The sequence below is a fragment of the Cupressus sempervirens genome, chromosome 8 (assembly GCF_028749045.1).
Source record: "Cupressus sempervirens isolate cs-2001-9-10 chromosome 8, ASM2874904v1, whole genome shotgun sequence".
In the NCBI taxonomy this organism is placed as follows: Eukaryota; Viridiplantae; Streptophyta; class Pinopsida; order Cupressales; family Cupressaceae; genus Cupressus; species Cupressus sempervirens.
The window spans coordinates 33,205,756-33,226,404 of NC_143125.1; the positions used below are offsets into that span (position 1 = coordinate 33,205,756).

Consider the following 20,649-nt stretch of genomic DNA (forward strand, 5'->3'; position numbering starts at 1 on the left):
GCATATGGCAATCTTACTTGGTTGACAATGATCTACCATAAACGACTGTCTCTGCAATACTTCCAATTAGTGTGTTTTACTTTGTCCTAACTCTGAAACTTGCAATGCTCCTAGTATCAACTCAATTGTAATGAAATATAGTTGAGGCTCCGCCAAACATTTTGTAATTGATTTACGATAGAGGTGTTCATGAAGGTGAGGTGTTGCTGCGACAAACATGGTAATATCTTTGTTGCCAGAATATACAAAATTGCCACTAACATCCACAATGGGTGAAAAAATATCTAATAGTGGATTTGTTATTTAAATTGGCAAGGCACACAAGTACCTCCCGAAGTATTATCTTTGGTCAAGATCTTCAGATATTATAAGCCAATTATCACTAATATATTATTCTGTAGATAGGCACAAAGCATTTGACAATATGACTGAATTGTTTACAAGGATATTGGTATTTTCTGATGATAGATCTTTGATTACTTAGTTGCAAATTTGTCTTTAATGGAAGACTTCATAAATTTAGTCAAACTGATAAGCTAGGGAGGATCTTGTACCTCCAAAAGTGCAAATAATATAATTCCAAACTGAAATTGCTAGTAAAGACAATGAGATGATCAATGATGAAACCTAATATGTATGAGATTCACACATCGACAAGCATGCAAGTAGGCCCCTGCACAAAGTCAAATGAGTGGCCCAAATTGGTCCACATGTTGTAAATAGGTCCTCACTAAGGCAAATGTAATTTTCACAAGTGAGACACATATTTTTGTCATTTACAGGTCAATATAAGGAAAAAAGCATTCCTTATAGGTGTTGGGTGGTTACGTAGAAATTAATAAAAACACCTCTTCAGGCATCCCCATTGGAAAGTTGGAGACAATATGTTAGGAGCTCTTTCAAGGAAGTTGAAAGATTCATTTATAGGCTATGTGTTGCATTTCTTGATTACCATGTTTCGTTCATTATTAAAGAGGGCGAGCGGGATTTCCTAGAGGCACAAATAGTACTATAAATTGAGGCTTGGGCTAATTGTGTATTCATCCAATGATGAGTGTATCATCCAGGGTTGAGATCCAAAATTGAGTATATCAGCCATAGTGGAGTGGATCATTCAGAGTTGGGTGATCATTTGAAGTCGAGAAGAATTCTCCTTTGTTAGTTGAGTAGTAGTTCTAGCTTGTTTGTATTGGTAAGTCCATGAGGCTAAGCATTTTAATTTATGAATATTTATGCTCCATTATATTGAAGTCATAGAAAATCAGTTATTTTATAATTCTCTGCAATTTTCTTTGTTATGCTATGTGTGACCCTTGTAGAAAGTAATCCTCATACAGTGTGAAAGAGCATGTGCTGGGATGTGTTAGTTCTAAGAATTTAGAAGCAGTTCTTTGTTCATATTGCAATAAGGAGAGAATTATAATACAGCACTAACATATGGAAGAAAAAAGGATATGCAGAAGATATAAGAATCGGAAAAATAAAACTTGAAAAATCAAAATTATTAGCATATGAAGAAAAGGTAGCCCCAATGCAGAAATTTCTCCCCAACAATATATTACAGCCTCCTCATTCATTCTGGAGTGAAACGTCATATAATGGATAGAAGTGAAGATGACCTCAGCAATTCAAGTTTCCTGGCATTTGGTGAGGCAACAGTTAACCGGGACTTTCCTATTAAGCTATCTGATGTAGATTGAATACACAAGAATTCATCCACTGAAAAGAAAATGACCTGGCTACTTGTCGACTTTATTGGATAATCGTCTTGCTGGGACCATTTTTGCTTTCTAGAAAGCGTTATCCTTTGACAATCAACAATTTTGTAAGCATGCATCCAATTACTGTAAAAATCAATTTTGCATATGCTTATGGATACAGTAATTAACTTTTTGCTTTTTTTTTACAATTAGAAGTAATTCTCTATTAAAAAATTCATAGAAGACAATATATTATAATCATTGCAGGCACAGCATTTTTATAAACATATTGCCTTAGACCAAATTCAAGATCCTACCACTTAAATACAGGCTAGAATCACATTTCAGTCTTGCTCCATTTCTTTCATAGTAGATAAGAACCTCAGCCTTCAATTCTGAATTCTCAAACTTTCATTTCTACAGAATGGAAATGTATCCAACTTCAGAAGTCACTATGGGCTAGGAATTGGTAATTTACTAGCCAGAAATGATCTAGCAGGCTTTTTGTACTCATACCAGTGAGAAATTATTAAGAAGACAAGAAAGTTCAGACAGCTGAGGAATGCCAAAAGCCAGAAAAAATAATCAAGGTGTCCATAGTTCAAATTGGCTGGTATCCAACCAACCCCACCATGCCTAGTCGTAATGTTTGTTACAACTGTGACAAGTAAGGTACTCAAATAACTTCCCAATGCACTCGTTGTAAGTGTCAGTGCACTGCACAGGCTGCGCATACCATCAGGAGCTTGATCATAGAAGAACTCTAGGTTCCCAATATTTGTAAACACCTCAGCTGCACCGAGTATAAAGTACTGAGGAACTTGCCAAAAAATACTCATTGATATATGATCCTTCTCATCATAGTTGTTGCTGTGGTGCCTCACAAATCTAAGTCTCTCGATTTCAACAATGGCAGCAACTACCATTCCAACAGTAGATATGATTAAGCCAATTCCAATGCGCTGTAGATGAGTGAAACCTCTTTTGTTACCTGTATATTTACATGCAAATGGAACAATGAACTGATCATACACTGGCACCCAAAGTATAACACTGATGGAGTCAAATATGGTTAAGGACGCAGATGGGATTTGGAAGTTGGGGCCCACATGAAGATTCATAGTGTCTCCCTGTTCAATGAACAATGTAGTCATCTGAGAAAAAACAGTGGCAAATATAACTCCACTAGCCCAAATTGGAAGAAGGCGGATAATTGATTTCAGTTCCTCCACTTGAGTCACAGTGGTGAGTTGCCATGGACTAGTAGTTCCTCTTATCCTCTTTTCATCTTCAGTTTGCACTGCTGCCTTGTCAAGAAATCTGCACAAATACAATTTAGACTCTTGTGTGCTACAACACTTTACCTTCAGATTTTGTAAAATTTGAAAGTAATGATAGAAAATACATATATATGCACAACTGTAGGATATAAATTGTAGTTATTCTTATTGCACAACAAATATTCCTTATATCACGACCTTGAATTTGGATAAGATAAATAATGGATGCAGTAACTTATCACCATGAACACCAAGAAGAAACAATGATTAAAATATTGTGTAGATGTTCTCTCTTGTTCATGTTCATAATGGCTTCTACTTGGATTAGGTTTGCTAACAATGCTCTTACACTTCAATTTTTTTAAGATGAGAAGGTGCTGAGTGCTCTGGAGTCTGAATCAAACACTAGGTATCTTTTTCAACCAATAGCTTCTAGTTTAGATTGTGTACAAGTTTTTTAACTTCAATGTTCGGTGTGCTCATCCTCTTTCCTTCTTATATCTTTTGAGACTGGCCTTGTCTGCAACTCATATTAATTTATGCATCTCTTTCACTGGCATCCTGATGATGGATCACAGAGTGTGATCCGAAACGTCGATGTTAAAAAACTTGTACACAATTTAAACCAGAAGCTATTGGTTCAAAAATTCTAATAGATAGTGGAAAATTGATAAGCACTAACTAGGTACCTTTACCTCAATCGAAGATGATAAATAGCAGAGGCTTGTCCCTGTGATGTTGTTTAAACATTTTTGGATGATACTAAATTTTTTTCCTTTATTGCTCCAGAAAAAACATATTTATTGAAGTATGCTGCTTAAATAAATTATAAAACCATTTAATCCACTTCCATAGAAACTGGTATTCTACATATATCTATTACTATGGAATTTTTTTTTTTAACTATAAGCCTTCTGTCAAGCCAATAATCTGTGTGATATTCAAGAGATGTTTCTGTTCGTGCTACTTGAATTCATCATCTTCTGTACGGGTAAAGAAGTAAAAGGCCTGACATAATTCTTATATGAAAGTATTAAGTAGTGCTTGAGGGAAGGAAGTCAAGTTGTTGGAATAAAGTAAATAGCCAGCGATCAATAGCCTTGTTGAATAAAATGGCACAAAGAATGATTCTTAGAACTAATCTAGCCGGAAGAATCCCTAATCAGTAACACTAACAATAAATAAGACAGGAGGAAACTCTCTCCTGAAAGAGGGTACTTAAGGAACACAATTGTTTTTCAATACTTGGAGAATTGATTCCGCATAAAATATATTTTATGTTTGGCAGCTAAACAATTTTATTTCTATCTAATGAAAAAAAATTGAGCTCTTATGCTTCAAAGAGATCTTATGCTTTAAAGGCTTGTAAAAATCAATTTCATGCTTTTGTATGATTATGAAAAGAATGCAATAAAATGTTTTTTCTCTGGGGTGTACGAATTTCTGACTTTAATATTTTTTATATACAATATAATGAGAAAAGTCTTGCCCTCTATTATATGAATTGCTGACTTTTAAGATTCTTGACACACATACTAAACTCATCTTTCTGGTTTTATGCCTCATGATTGAAAAGCCACATTCATGTTAAGTGAGTCATGCCCCTTTCTGTAGAATGATCCAAGAGGGACTTATTTGGCTATTTAATTCATGTAGCCTAAAGTTGGGAAAAAGGGGATTCATCACTTTATATATTTAATATTATAACTCTAGCATTTTTGTTTGGCTAAGTAAATTACTGGATTGGGCCAGCACCCATTTTATTATTCTTGATTTGCGCTAGCATGATAGTTCTATGTGTCAAAATTGGGGCTCAAGTCTAAAAATGTGCACCCTCATTCCATGAAGGGTGTAAGGGCCGTTTGATTTTGCAGATCCTACCAAAAAGAACATTGTCTAAGTTCATCAATATAGTGTTCTTCCATTTTCCTATGCCCTAGGTTTGGAGGTGAAGAATTGATAGCCATCCCCTACTGCATTTGATGAGCATCCCAACCTATTTTAAATGCTTTGTTATATCATTATATTGAGGACTGTTAAGATTAATCGAATGAACAAAAGTCATACAATGGGGATACCAATCTTACCAGTCTTGTTTGTGTCCTAGGTATTTTCTTCCTCTTTGGTGCCATGTTTCTGCTGCTTCTCAGTTCTGAACCATTTCTCTCTTCCATTTGGGTTCTTTTGTCTCCAATATCCTGCACAAACATTGGATTCCATTTTCACTTCCTAGGCCTCCTTTTCCCATTATTTCTCCGGTCCCATGCTGATGTTCTTTACCTTCCATTGAATCCTTGATCCCTTCTATATCTATCCTTCCAATCTTTGTTCCTCCAGTCATTGCCTTTCACAAGGTTCAAACTAGTCATCATGTTGATGGAATCATGGGCTCAAGGGTTTTGGGTAACATTTATCAACCCATCTTCCTTGCTCATATACCCATTGAGGTGTGTGGCTTTGAAAGCTTTCTTTCTAGGCATTCTAGATGAGTGGTGGTAACTTGTGTTTCGGAATGTCTCCCTATCTTCTACCTTTCAACCCCCCTACGAGTTGCTTGGAAAACTCGTCCTTGCCTGGAACACCTTCCTCCATACACACCATTTCAAATTATGTGGCCAAGTCACTTTTACTCTTATAAAATTAAGTATAATACTGCAAACTTATTCTATGGATATTATATAAAATGACTTTTGTGGTGTATTTTTTTTAATAAAGTCACTTCATTCCCAAGCCAAAGTAAATATTAAGAAGTGCAAGAAAATTGGAAAGTATTTCTAGAATCTTCCTTGGATTGTTATAAAGGAGCAATGTGAGGCTCCTTCGAGAGATGCTTGGTTTTTGTTTTCTCGTGTTTGTTGTTATGTGGAGCCTAATCAGACTCAAAAGTTAATTTTTCTCTACTTCATTTGGTGCAATTTCCCACCAATTTTTTCTACAGAGGTTTTGGGGCAGCACCCCCAAGACAGGGGTCAAGGGGCAGCACTCCTTGCGGAGTCTTGGGGCAGAACCCTAGGTGTGCTCCTTGTTGTAGTACAAGGTAGTGTCAAGGGGCAACGCCCCGTGGGGGTTTTTGAGGCCAGCACCCTTGAAAGCTCAATTGACTTGATAATTGTAAAAGGTGTTGGCTGCTATATTTTTATTTGAGGACTTATTCTAACCCTAATTTTGTAAGCAGTAAAATGCTTGTATAAAATGGCTTAGGGTTAGGGATTTCATAATGTATGATGAGATCATAACTTCTTGCGGCGGTATTGAGCTGTAACGGATTACAAATTGTTATCAGGTTGTAATCACTAGATACTAAGAATATTGGACTCACTGTTTGGTGGATGAAGCCCAAGGGCTTCTTGGAGCTTGAAACCCTAGGGCTAAAACCGTAAGGGTGGCCGTATTTGGTAGGGCAACTAATCTACCCTAGCCAATTGTTGGAAATATCATTCAAGTATTTCATAGTGCATTCACAGGTAGAGTTCCTCAAGTTTGTGTAGTCTCTTGCAAAGAGTTAAAATATGAGAATACTTGAAGAATGAAAGTATGGGCATAGTGTTCTGTTTATTCATTACCGATTCATGTGGTGATTGAGACAAACAAAATAGTCCTAAGCATGGTAACAATTCCTTTCATCTTGGTTGATTACTACATCTTTTGCATTGGAGCTTCCATGTCAAGGCATTTGGTTTGGTAAGTGGATTTTGTGATTTCTAGTGGGGGGGACATTGAAAAGAAGGATTTGTTGTTTGGCATAAGTCTCCTTCAGTACGATGTGGATATATTCCACCCCTTGCTGGGTGTTTCTTCATTGTCAGCATTGCTTGCTACCTGGGGTGGCTTCTTGGGAGCAAATGTGGCCTTTGAAAGAGCAATCCAGTGCATCCGGCTCTCAATTTGAGTGTTTATGTTAGGTATAGCTTGTGAAAGCTGTATATGGTCCTTTTATTGGCATTTAAGTTGGGAAAAGGGTTTTAGTATCATAAGATTGGACATGGATAGTGTTCGGGAAATAGTTGAGAATTGCCGATATGAAGCATTTACCAATAGAATGAGAAGACCGCTACGGGCGTATTGTTCAGACACATAGGCATTTATTTGCTTTGCAGTTCATTAATCAAACCCCAGCCGAATGCCCCCCTACTATTTTGAAGGGCATACTCTTCCTGATTGCTGTAATTTACTTTCTGAGTCCTGTTACAGAACCAATCAAATGTAAAGGTGGTGAGGAATAATTCATCTATCTTGTATCAGCATTGCAAATAAATGGAATAGATTTTTACTTCAGTTGACTTGTTTTTTGGAAGGCTATAAACTTTGTTTAATATCTGCATGTTCATTGAACTCTGAGCAAAGAAATTTGTGTAAGCACACATATTTTGCCAATATCCTTAAAAGCCTGGAAAAATACATTTGTGCTTTAAGTAAACAGTATGACAAAATTACTCAGTGGGAAAATGGGGAAAAGTTTGGGTGATGCAGGGGGTTCTACAAAGGTTCCCATTCAACCTCTTAAACATGTGGAAATTAATCCAACATGTGGTTATGCTCTTGTCAGCTATGAATTTTTTCATTGGTATATATTCATCCAGTACCACACAAGACCATAAGTGTCCCTTGTTGACCTTTCTTACATAGATCAAACAATCTTATATATCATGTAATAACTATGCAGAATATAAATATCATTATATCCTTGATATTTGTTTACTTCATCCTGGCACAAATCCTTGTCAAGAAAATATATCCTACGTGATTATTTCATGGATACCTGAATTCTGATACAGAACTATCCACTATCCTGATCTTTGAGTGGATTATTCATAATTGAAGAATGACAAAACTGGGAATCTGAGCAAGATGTCCAGTTTGCTAGATTTCATGTCTCAAATTGAGATGATGGCTGACAAAAGAGGAAGCATGGCACACACAGAAAAACATGGTTTGAATATTGAGTAGACCACAAAATTGCCATTTGACATTGTTTACAGATGGAAGATGCAAGAAGCATAGTGCAGGCCTCTATGTTCAGCAGTACTCATGAAATATCTATCAGTGTACAGCGTAATTTTAAGAAAAGCAGATCTTATGTGTCCGTTTAATCACGATGATCTCATTTTACATGCCACTATCATAATAATCTCCAGCACTTACAGAAATTAGTTTTACTAATTGAACTAATAAATACCAGTAGATGAACTTACAGAAAGTTGTTTGTATGATCAAGTTTTTCACTTCCTTGAATAACCAATTCCTTGTCTTGAACTTCATATAGGAGAGACTTATTCGAAGGAATTTGAATTCTCCATTTTCGTGCTGATGCAACCACTACTTGAGCTATTCGAGTTAAGGCACTGCCTCCAGGCTTTTTATGTCGATATAACTTTGTTCCAAAGAGAAAACTACATATCGCAATGCCCATGGTCACTGTAGGTATACCGAATCCCCAGCCCCAACCAACATTATCTTGAATCCAGACAAGAACACTGGAAGCTACAAGGGCTCCAATATTTATCGTTAAGTAAAACCAATTGAAGAATGAGCTTTTCTTTTTCTTTTCTTCCTCATCCATCTCATCAAATTGATCTGCTCCAAATGAGGAAACACAAGGCTTGATGCCACCAGTTCCTAAAGCAATGAGATAAAGTGCAAGAAAAGTCACACCAATTTGGACTTTAGATGAATGGCATTCACCATTCTCATTGCTGCAAAATGGAGGCTTCAGTTTGGGTATGAATGCTGATAAAGTCAAAAGAGTCATTCCCTGAAAGAAACCAAATGATACCTCTCAGATAAGTTGTGCACATGTTTCTTTTATCTTACTCAAAACATTGTTATTCTCCCCACAAGTTGAAGGGTCAGAAATCTTGCTATAAACAAAGCTGGTACTCACAATAAAATAGACTGTGGAGAACACAGCAATCGTCCAGAATCGTCCCCAGTATGAATCCGCCAAGAAAGCTCCCAATAAGGGTGTTACATAGCATGTTCCAGCCCAGTTGGTAACATTATTGGCTGCGGTGGCATTACTCTGACCAAAGCCATCCTTTAGGTAATTCACCAGATTTGTAGTGATTCCATAGTAAGCCAATCTCTCACAGCACTCATTCGCTACACAAACATAACAGGAAATAAGGGAATATTCCCTAGACACCTTTGGAAATATGAAAGTGAACTACATCTGCATCTATTTTATTGATAACCCGACTTTTCATACATATTATATCAAGAATTACTTAATATAGGTTACACTTGTTTTAAAACTTGAATTTGAGTTGAAATTTTATGTTTTAAGGTTATAGCATTAGTACCCAAAATGAACGGGCATGCCCTCCAGTTTCCTGACTTGCTCTTGATAGAAGGGCTCCCACGAATGTCCACAGATCCATCCTGAGTGAAGACCTCATCAACTGGTTGTGCTGATGGCGAGTATTTGTTTTTATGTCTTTTGTTGTCCTTAACATGTATCAAAAACCTCAGTCAGAACCAAAATTACAGAACAGTGTTAACTGTTTCTATAGCAAAAGAAAATCTTCTCATGAAATATACAAGAGGCTAAAACAAACTACAATTATCAGAAATGAAATTTATATAAACAAAATGCAGACAAGAAAATTGATGCCCACTCCAATGCTCAAACAATATCACCCCAACAAGCTCTTTATGACTTGGGCAATGTAGTAGTGCAATCAAGGACAACCAAATAAGTGAAAGAGACACGTACAAAGCCAATATACAATTGGCCCTTAGAGTCAGACTGTTACAGTTTCACCAACCAAGAAAGCTATGGTAATGGGTATATATATCTGTGCTGGTAGCTATAACAGATTTATGTACTTCTTTGTTAATTGTTCAACCTATAATAGTGGAGATTGCTTGAAAAGTAATCCTGGCATGTCTAGCAAGATGACTTGTAATTTGTGGGCAAGCACTTTCTAAGAAACTGCAAAGTTAATTTGATTGGTCAAAAGATTCTTCATCCACTCTCCAAAAATATGGAAGGTTTATAATGTTCAAAATTTATAGCTAAATAATGGCTTGGCATCTTGCACTTGTCATGTAAATTTCTCACAAAAAGAATTTGCTTACTTATGAGATGATGGGGAAGAAATATAGCATTTTGTATACAAATGGGCGAATACATAGAAAGATTCTACATATCTCCTTGAAAATTATAAAAGATTCTACATGCTTCCTGCTAGATGTTATATAGCTGATCTATATTCTTAGTATTTTTTGTTGTGGCAATGTTGCAGTGATTCTTTGTTGCTACTCAAGAGCAGGTTAGTTTTTCGTCTAGGGTAGTTCTAATTATAGGTGGCCTTGTTGGTAGTATTCATCACTGCATTTTGCAATCAGTCTTTCCATACACTATTGGCATGTGCATTTTCACATTATGATGAACAATGTACATTTTGAGAACATGATAAACTATTTGAGGATGTCCCTAACTAAATGGCTTTTCATAATGTATAGAAATTACACTGTTTGCTTACACAACTTGATTTTCAGAAAGCATTGACAAATTAAAGTATCCAATCCAGACATATTACATTCAGAAGAAAGATGCTTTGAGCATCTTGATAAACTATCCTAGGGATGGGGCAGTGGACTATGTTTTAGCCAATAACTCAACAATACGAATGATTTTAATTACAAGTGCAAGATGAGTGACTGGAATTAAACTTGCTAATTTGAAGTGCGGCAAATCCAGCTGTCGTTAGTCTATTCTGTTACAAACTCCTGGGAATCAAACAATCTTACTAATGTCAGTTTGTCATATGTGAAATGAAAGATGGAAATTGAAAAGTACAAATGAGCTATCTTTCTATCAAAAAAGTCATAAGGTGATATCAACATGTCTCAAGAAAAATGCACTGTCATGTCACTGACAAGATATCTCGATCAACTAGAATTGCTCAGGAGAACTTTTTCCGTTATTACTTATTAGTAATTGTATATAATACAGTCTTTATCAGTTCTGAGAAAATTAATTATCAGTTCCTTATTAGTTATGACATTCTGATCAGTGCAACAAATCCAGCTGCTATAGATCTATTCTGTCACAAAGTCCTGGGAAGCAAAGGGGCACAAATTTTACCAATAACATTTATTTAGTGAAACAAGTGATGGAAGTGAAAGGTACAGGTGACCTACCTTTCCATTAAAAAAAGCTTTGGGCAATTACCAAATAAGGTGATGTCAACATGTCTCCAGGAAAAATGTTTTGTTAAGTCACTGACTAGAAATCTAGAACAACTAGAATTTATCATTAGAATGTATGAATTACTAGTAGTTGCATACATTGAAGTCTATTTCATTTGTCAGCTCATTCATTATCAGTTTGGAACTGAAAACCTGTGGACATAATCTCAAAAATCTAATCAAACATGTGGTTTGTTGGTGTAAAGTATTACATGCTCACGCCCCATTTAGAATGGCATGCCAACATTTTTAATGTATTTAGTAGGTTCCGAATTTGAGTTGGCATCTCTACACCCACATTTCAACCACATGCATTCTAATTTCTATGTACCTACCATCCTAGTTTGCTATATAAACAAGATGCTAATAGTCTTTTATAAGTAATTGAGATGTGTATCAATAATATTAAGAAATATTTTGTTGTTCTTGAAGCCATTGCTGCCCAATCATCTTAGGTACCCTTAGCCTAACGTCCCTCCCTGTCCAATTCACAACCTACAGTCCCATTGCTCACTCTATTGTTGTATTCCCTTGTTATCTCAAAACACCTAAACTTCTCACCGCTGCTGGTGCTTGTGATGGTTTGTGATGGTTTTTGTTTCTGATCTAAGTCCATGACATCGCTGATAAGGCCACCTTGGGTAAAGCAAGTTTGATCCTATCACTATGCTGTTGACCCTTGACCGTTTTGCTTACTCTTTCGACCCTTTTGGCTCAACAAAAAGAAATGGACCTCCAAGCATTTTTTTTTTTTTTTTTTTGACAATCCTGAATCAGCGAATCTGTATTTCCTATTCTAAAACTTCTAGGGGCTATAACATTAAAGTAGGGAGTATTTTTGAGGTGACTTTTTCAATTTTCTTTTTAATGTTAGGGGCAAGACATACATAATGTTGTCTATGTTTTCACCATATAATTACTCTTGTATGTTATGTTGTTTCATAATTTTTCACTTCCAATTAATTTTCAATTTAGGCCTTTATAAAAACAAAATTATAGTCTGAAAAGGATATGCACCCTCATCAGTGTCACTACAACTCAACGCTTTTATTTTTTTGCCCTTTTCTTTTGTATATTTTCAATTTGACCACCATTTCTATTGAAGATTTCCTCTTTTAAATTCTCACAACTTTCATTCATTGAAGTATTCTATGATGGAGCAACCCAAAAGTAGATGTTTGATCTGTGTGACAACAGAAACAGAGATAGAACCATACAATCAATTTCAGGCTATGGAATTATTCACTTGATGTGATGAAACCATTAGCCATGCTAGCCTCTCGCTTATCCCAATCTCATGTTTCACATTTGTACTTACAGATTCCCTTAGATGTTTGGGAGAGCTTGCACAGATATTTGAAAGATGGTTTTAGGAATAGACGTGCATCTTGCCAGCATTAGGTGTAGATGAATTATTTAACTATTGTATAATATGAACAAGAATGTGTTTACTTGGTGGAATATTGAAATTTTATTGTGTGCACTCTTGCATGTGCTATTTATTTGCAACTGTTCTAAGAAATCATTGAATATGTGGTTTCGAGGCAGACGATGACTAGCATATTCGACAGCGAAAGATAGCCATGTGTAAGAGGTGTGTGAATGTTTTTACTGACCCATCTTGGAGCATTTGGCACTCACTTTGAACCCCTTAGCCATATGGGTCAAATAGTCAAATCGAGAGATTCTTTTATATTAAATGTGGATGGACGATTTGAACTTGGTATTGGCTGATTTGTTGGTCACATGGTTTTGGTAAGCCGTTGATGGTTTGGTAAAATTTGGACCATCTGAACTTGGCATTTGCTAATTTGTTGGTACTATAGTTTTGGCAAACCACTTGTGGTTTCCTATTTCTTCTTGGCCTTAATAATGCTGTCCTTCGGATTGGTTCTTGACTTCCCTTTAAAGCTTCAACACCCTCTTTGGCATCAAAGATTATCCGGATTTAAGCACCTCCTTATGGTGAAGGGGTAACCCACACTCTCTTGGTCAGCATGAACTATTTGACTACTTTCAAACTTAGTATGTCCTTTTGAGAAGATTCTTGATGTTCGCAGCTTTGTGTCCAACATATTGACTGCACTTAAAGCATTTTCCAGTGAACCCTCTTCTACCTTGAGAACCACCTCTAACATATGACCTTTCTACTTCATTCTGAAAGCCTTCTCTTTCACTATTTGTTGTTCCACTTGAACCGCAAACCCCTTCTTGATGTTGTTCCTGTCCTCTTCCAGTTTGTTGTCCCCTACCTCTATATTGTCATCCTCTTTTGATCTCTTGCTGATTTGGACTCTTCTACAATTTCTCTTCTGCCTTTAGGGCAGCTAATAAGCCTCAGGAAGGCTTCTAGGAGACACAAGGCTTAATATGTCTTGCAAACTATACTTGAGACCATTCATATATCTTGCCACTTTCCCCATATCTTCCTCACTCTGGCCAGATCTGATCACTCACGTATAAAGTTCTTTGGTGTAATCTTTGACTGATATATCCCTTTCCTTCAAATTCTGCAATCTTTCAAAGAGATTTGTCTGATAATCTTCCAGAAGAAACTTGGTCTTCAACTTTGCAGCCATCCAATCCTAAGAGCTAATTTTATGTTTATTTTTCTTCCTTCTCTCGGATTGAAGAAAGTCCCATCAGCATAGCCCTTCAATCTGTTGCGCGCAAATTTTACTCTCGTTTCTTCCGCAATTCCCTCATATTCAAAATATTTGTCTAAGTCATTGATCCAGTCGATGAGGTCTTCACCATTAAGGATTCCTGAATATGTATGAAGCTCTATCTTAGGTTTGAACTCAACATTCATCACTATCCTCAACATTCTTTCATCAAACCTTTCAAGTTCTTCCTGCTCTTCCTCATCGACATCTTGTGGTTATTTTTTTCATTATCACTTACATCTTCCGATGTTCCTCTTCTCCGTGCCCTTTTCCATCGCACCCATCTGGGATTGTGAATTGTAAGTTACTCATTTTTGGCTTGTCCCTTCTAATATGTAGAAAATGTACTCTAAGACTATAGAAATTGTTCTACACTAAAATTACTTTCTCAAATTTGAAAGTTTGAAAGCTTGTTAAAATTCCTATTGACAGATAACTAAAGAATCTTCTCAATCAACTAGTTCATTGATAGAAAATAGTTAATCCCTTAGGTTTTCATCCTGGTTAGATGCTCTAACATTGATCCACTCTTACCTAGTTTTATGAAAAACATCAGTTTTATTTTTAAATGCAGGATGAGCATTTCAGAATGATATTTTTTTTTGCCAAGTTGCAAGGTTTGGCCCTTGTTACCTGTTTGACAAGGCTGATTCAAACCTGGTACCTGTCCTTGTCCAATACGCCTGAATCTCCAGCCAGGGTGCATAACCAGATTTGACACTATGCGGTAATCAAAGATGTTTATATGATACTTAGTGACATTCTTATCTTAATTCATGCTTCTAGGTTGAATATACATGATACTTTTCATTGTTTCAATGAATTATATCTATGAATGTATGAAATTGGAATTTGGACTCTCATGTGATGCTGTGCTCTATGATCATTCAATGAATAATCACTAATTCATAAATAGTATTATATTTCTATGTTGAATGTTACAATGTTATTTAATTCATGAATATATTTGAATTCTCAGATTTATCCATTCCAAACTCCAAATATAAAAGACGTCCCAGAAACTCGGGTAACAACACACACAACATTGTTTTTGTACTAACAAGCCCAAAACCACATTTCAAATTTTGCAGAACCAATGAACTGGAATAACAGCCACTTGGATCTTTAGAGACCCCCGACAGGTCAATAGAAGCGGCATTTCAAACTTTTGTTTTCAAGTTGTTAGAAATGAACAATTTTAATAATGCTTCTCTATGATCCTTATGAAAACCAACAGGATTTGAAGCCATTCTAGTTGCCACTTCTAGATTTGTTCTATCACAATGCCCACAATCAGCAATGGCAAGTATTTTGTGATTGCAAACATTAGAATTTTTATTTGGCCTATCAATTTTTGGGCTTCAATAAACTAAGCTTGTGTATATGCAGACTAACTTCCAAACCACAAATATTGCCTATGGGTGATACTATGATAGAAGTCCTTTTTCTTAGGTTCGATACTCTGGTAGAAGTCTTTTTTCCTTCAATTGGCTTTGGACTGAAAATAGATTGCACATAACAGAACACTACAGTTGGCCTTTGGCCAATTAAAAGCAGCAAAACAAATTTAAAAATCTGTTTTGAAAAATATGCCTAATCACTATTCCTCTGTATTGAACCATATTCTATTGTTCATCTGTATGTTATCGTTTATTGTTCATGCATTACACAATGTCTCTCTGGACAGTGCTTTTAACAGACTTTGACAGCAGATTTCTTCTCATGGCCTTTGGCCAATTAAAAGCAGCAAAATAAATTTAAAAATCTGTTTTGAAAAATATACCTAATCACTATTCCTCTATATCGAGCCATATTCTATTGTTCATCTGTATGTTATCGTTTATTGTTCATGCATTACACAATGTCTCTCTGGACAATGCTTTTAACAGACTTTGACAGCAGATTGCTTCTCCTCTCTGCTGACTTATCTTTGGGAAGCAATTTGATTGTTTGATTGGACAGATCTTCTTTGACAGTGGCTCTCCTTTTTCTGTGATTTTTTCTCAATCAATGTATCCCCTCCCTTCCTCGGTGTAATACTATAAGTTGGAAGAATATATGCGGAGAGTCTAAGGAGAATTGGATGAAACACTTCAACAAGTGCGGCTTGGATTTTTTATTGAATGGGGAAAGGTTCATTGTGGTTTTAACTCAATTCTAAGCTCGTTTTTAGGCATAACTACTGTGGTGTTATTGCATCACTAACATAATCAATAAATTCTTGTGTACAGACTGTATGATTATGTCTAACATTACATCTTATAAGCACAACAATCCAACATGCTTATCAACACTTTCAAATAGTTAAATCACCACAAATGCATAAAAAATCCAGACGAAAATGCAAAGCATAGGAGATAGGCCTTACCTTTATGACAGTTGAGTCCGTTTGTTCAAGTGAAACTTCCATCACTATCCAAGCTTCAGTGCTCCCTAAATTCCTTGTCTGTCTTGTGGGCCAAGGGGGTATACACGGTTGTAAGATACTGTTCACCCAATCAGTTCATTTGAATTTCTCTTGCAGCACACACCTTCAAGAAATTAAGATAATGGATTTCAGAAAATAAAGTCTTCAGTAAAAAGTGAAAGAACAGGAGCAGCTTCTATACTACCTAATTTTACATTACACATGCACGATGCATAAAGAAAACATTGAGAAAGTTAAAACAACAATTTTGACATTGTTGTCCAAGGTTCAGTTAATCTTTGGCTTAGATAAAAGCCTAAGAAGTAAAACATCATATGTGCATGAGAATCCCTTCTTGTTTGATGTTATAACATTAAGCATATAAGATGAACGAAGAGAGGCACCATAATATGTAAAACGGGCCATGTCGATATTGCTGTCCAAGACTTGTAATTCCCCCAAAAAAAAATTAAATTGTGTGCATGCGTGTTAACTCTTGAGTCCTTGACTAATATAGAAATAGACATTTGAATGCTTGCTGCAAACGTTCAAATAAGTTAGGGTAATGGATATAGAAAAGTAAGGTTAGTTTCTTAAAATAGTCCATGCAACATGAGGGAATGAATGAATGAAAGATTTTTAATGACGTCTATGAGGCCATAAGCCATGAGAGAGAACACATCATATTGCAGTACACATTAGAAGCATATAGTGAAAGAATTAACACTATTCGGGTCTTACCACCAAAGCTAAGTAACTATTTAATAAAAAATACAATGCATGCATGAAAACTAAGACTAGCGAAAATGTAAAATACATTGGATGACCATTACGTTTGTATGCCACTTGCAGAACACCCTAAAGATTATGTAGGTAAAAGGCAATAACAAAGTAATATCACACTACCCAAAATTTTCAATGCTACTCTTGACTACTTTCCACATGTAAAGGGCAAGAATATGGGAAACTACAGTAGATCGAAAACCAATATCTGGATATTGCAGTCCAAGGCTCACTTAATTAATAAATAGCTAAAACAATATACATGCGTGGAAAATCAACGGTATTTCAACAACGTATATGAATCGAAATTTGCACTGCATGTAGACATCGCTGTACTGCAGCTAGAACAATTAAGTTAATGGGTATAGGAAAGGAAGCCAATCAGCAAAATAATCGAATGAAAAGCAGGATGAAAATGGTTGATGCAACTCAAATTATCCACGTGAAAAAGGACATAACAGAGCAATTCTGACTCCACCTGACATTGGAACATCATACCTACAAAATACATAAAATGACATTCGTGAACTACGAGCTAATGCCTTATTATTCTTTAACATAGATAAAACAACATAGATGCATGAACATTGAAAATTTTAGCCTAAACGAAACACAGTAAGTATGAGATGATCTTAACACGTTAACTTTCGAAGCAAGTTGATCAATTGAATCATCTTCTACCATAATTCCAGACTACAAAAGTTGAGATTAATGTAGATATATCACCACGTCTAAATGAAAATTGAAGACTACATATAATTATAGAAGAGCGGATAGCACGACGTGGAAGTATCTTGATGACACTTCAAACACGTTGGTCAAATAAATCGGCTTCCATCCAGACCACGAAGGTACTTCAAGAAAATTAAGTCTGATTACACACAGTTATTGTGACAAAGGGAAGAACACGAGAAATTTCCATCCTCTGTAACATCAGCATCATACTTTCAAATAACTAAAACAGGAACTTGTTTCTCTGTCAGCTTACCCCTCCTTTATTTCAATAAAAATGAAGAGGAAGACAATCTCGACCCATGAAATAACAAGAACACATTTACCGCATGATAATGTAAAAAATACATAAAATAAGGCTATGCTTCTTCGAAATAGCGAAAAAAAGCACTACAACATGATACATGCAAGATCAATAAAGCAATGCATCCGCCGTACCAAGGTCATTTAACCCCTGAGGTAGCTTATACGCAAGTACATTATAAAAGGTACCGAATACATAAAGCAGAAAGTAAAACAGCTAGAAAAAGCATTTTTTTTATCACACGTCGAGTGTGGAACAGGTCCAGAAATATTTAAAACAACCACTGCAGAATCATGCATGCAATATACCTAATAAACAAACAGTATAACAAGCAAAGGTATAATTTGAGTTGCAGTTTTAGGCTCGTTCTGTTACCAATATTTGCATCATAGGATACATAGCATGATTAGATTTGTAGTTTGTTAAATAAGTTAGGACATTAGTGGTAATAATGTATTTATATTGAGTTGTTAAAACAAATCAATATACTTAGGAAAGTTGTTTGTGAGAATTAAAAATAGAATATGATAATCCCAAAAAATAAATATGTTTTTTATAATGTATTTGATTGAAAAAGATGAAGCAGCACGGTATTGTTTGTGTTTAGTTTTTGCAGCTTCTGTTTGTCTCAGCTCAAATTTGCTTATACATTGAATCCCTGAAACAGTTAAAACCCCATTACTACGTAACACATGCAGTATGCATAAAATTTGACAATAAATAGGTAGCAAAAAACTGGATACTGCAGTTTGCAATTCAAGGCTCAATTATTCAATGAATAGTAAAACTCTATTACAATACAGTGCATTAAAAAATGCATAAAATAAGACAATCAGTTTGAACCAACATTTAGGTACAGAAGAAGTTAGTCAATGCCTGAACCAACATAGCCACCATTACAACAACATATACAAAAGAAAAATGTGAAACATCTTAAACCATCATTTGGGTACAGCAGAACTTAGTCAATACCTGTATCAACATAATCACCACCACAACACCGACCAAAACACCATGCACAGATTATGTAGAAAAGCAGATAGAATTATTTTTATGTGTTAAGCTTGAGTAGACTCAACTGAAGAGATCTCCCCAATGAAAGACTCACAAATTACCTTTGTATGCTCTTGCTTAAACCACCTAAAAATATCATTTGGGCACATTGCAGGACTTTATAAATTCCTAAATCAAAATAATCTCCAGTATGGCATCATACGTTATAGTTAAAAGAACGTGCTGAAACAATCAAAACCACTTCTGAGTTATGCGTTCCAAATTTCAGTCCATCCCTAAAATAGAACGAACACCATTACAACATGATACCTTCAAAATATTTGAAAACAGACAGGAAAACAGCAATAACCAACAATTTTGCTTTGGGATCGAAGACTGTCAATCCGTGTGACAACGTTCAAACATGGTACATCCAAAAAAACATCAAAGAGGACAGTGAAGTAGCCAAAACTACAAATTACATACTGCTGTCCAGAGCTCTATCAATCTCTGAAACTGCTAAATCAAAATTAAGTCGTCAGACATACAAAGGGAAACAGCTAAAATCACCTTCACATCATAAAATAGCTAAAATCTAAAACAACTAGTGAGACGGTTGAATGGCCATTCAGCACATGCATATATGTAAATTCAAAAACTCTTACAGAAATAAATAGTAAATGAGACAAACCTTATTCACTCGAGTCATCTTTCATCACAAGGCAAAGATTCAGTCATCCAAAAAAATCTCCTCTCCTTTTGCATGCATTCTGATAATAGATCATTTAGTGTAATCGAAAATGTTGATGACAAAAATTTTCACACAATCAAATTTGGAAAACAAACTAATAATATCTAAAATTACTCCAGACCTGTACTTTTTTCATATATATTGTATCATTTTCTAAATATACTATAACTTTGCATGATTCTCATAATTGAGTATGTATTACTTCTATGCACAATTCATTGCAGAGTAAATTGTGCTCTGAACTACCAGTCTATATTTATTCTTGAGCATATTTAAGTCTCTCTGTTCCGCAGTGAATAATGTGCTTATCATTCATACAGGAGAAACTCCTCAATAATGACAGCATCCCTGTGGCTGCAGAAGCTCTGAAGGAAGATCCCCATTGTACTGCATTTGTAGACGGTACAAAAAGATATTCAAAATCAATATAGGAAACCACCATTAAAATATTCAAAAAATTATACTAGTTAAGTGACTCATCGTCTGTGATGCATAATGACATAAAAGCATTATCTGGATGTAAGCCAAAATCGCGGAATAGTGCATACAGTGATATAAGTATATTAAGAAAGTACTTTTGAGTTCACATCAGGGTCAATTTTCTTCGTTTCTTGAAGGTAATGTCTTATTCATAGCAGCTTTAGTTCTAAAGAATTTTATTTTTCAAGAGGCTTAAAATGTCTTCATCCTAGCCAATCTATTAAACAACATGAAGGTTGTACTTTAAAAGCTAAATATCTGTTTGACTGGGATTGAACAACTTTATGATTTTGGTTGGACAACCTTAAACGTCTATACATTTGCAAGATTCATCATTAAAGGACACAACATAAAAACATT

The 20,649-nt window shown here is 35.5% G+C and overlaps 1 protein-coding gene and 1 long non-coding RNA gene across 3 annotated transcripts in view; one reads left to right on the plus strand and one right to left on the minus strand.

Annotated features, from left to right (window-relative positions):
- LOC149541444 (uncharacterized) overlaps window positions 1-20,395 on the plus strand; it is a 28,364-nt gene extending 7,969 nt beyond the window's left edge. The window contains exons 2-3 of one of the 2 annotated variants that reach the window (XR_016355332.1): window positions 14,414-14,566; window positions 20,130-20,395. This is a non-coding gene — a long non-coding RNA (uncharacterized LOC149541444). The remainder of the gene's footprint in view (window positions 1-14,413; window positions 14,567-20,129) is intronic. The other variant, XR_016355331.1, reaches the window with a different exon arrangement.
- On the minus strand, window positions 1,951-20,119 carry LOC149541445 (protein NRT1/ PTR FAMILY 8.1-like). Its single transcript, XM_089796702.1, has 5 exons — window positions 16,208-20,119; window positions 9,280-9,424; window positions 8,862-9,079; window positions 8,173-8,732; window positions 1,951-3,020 (listed from the first exon to the last, which is right to left on the minus strand). Exons 1-5 carry the CDS (start codon window positions 16,247-16,249, stop codon window positions 2,153-2,155), a joined length of 1,833 nt encoding a protein of 610 aa, XP_089652828.1. The 5' UTR covers window positions 16,250-20,119; the 3' UTR covers window positions 1,951-2,152.
- Window positions 20,396-20,649: the final 254 nt, after the last annotated feature.

Excerpts from the sequence above, each read along its gene's own strand:
- LOC149541445 (XM_089796702.1), bottom strand. The coding sequence starts at position 16,249 with ATGGAAGTTTCACTTGAACAAACGGACTCAACTGTCATAAAG. Across the intron at positions 8,733-8,861 it reads TCTCCACAGTCTATTTTATT|GGAATGACTCTTTTGACTTT; the intron begins GTGAGTACCAGC and ends GGTTTCTTTCAG. Across the intron at positions 3,021-8,172 it reads GATCATACAAACAACTTTCT|ATTTCTTGACAAGGCAGCAG; the intron begins GTAAGTTCATCT and ends GTATTTGTGCAG.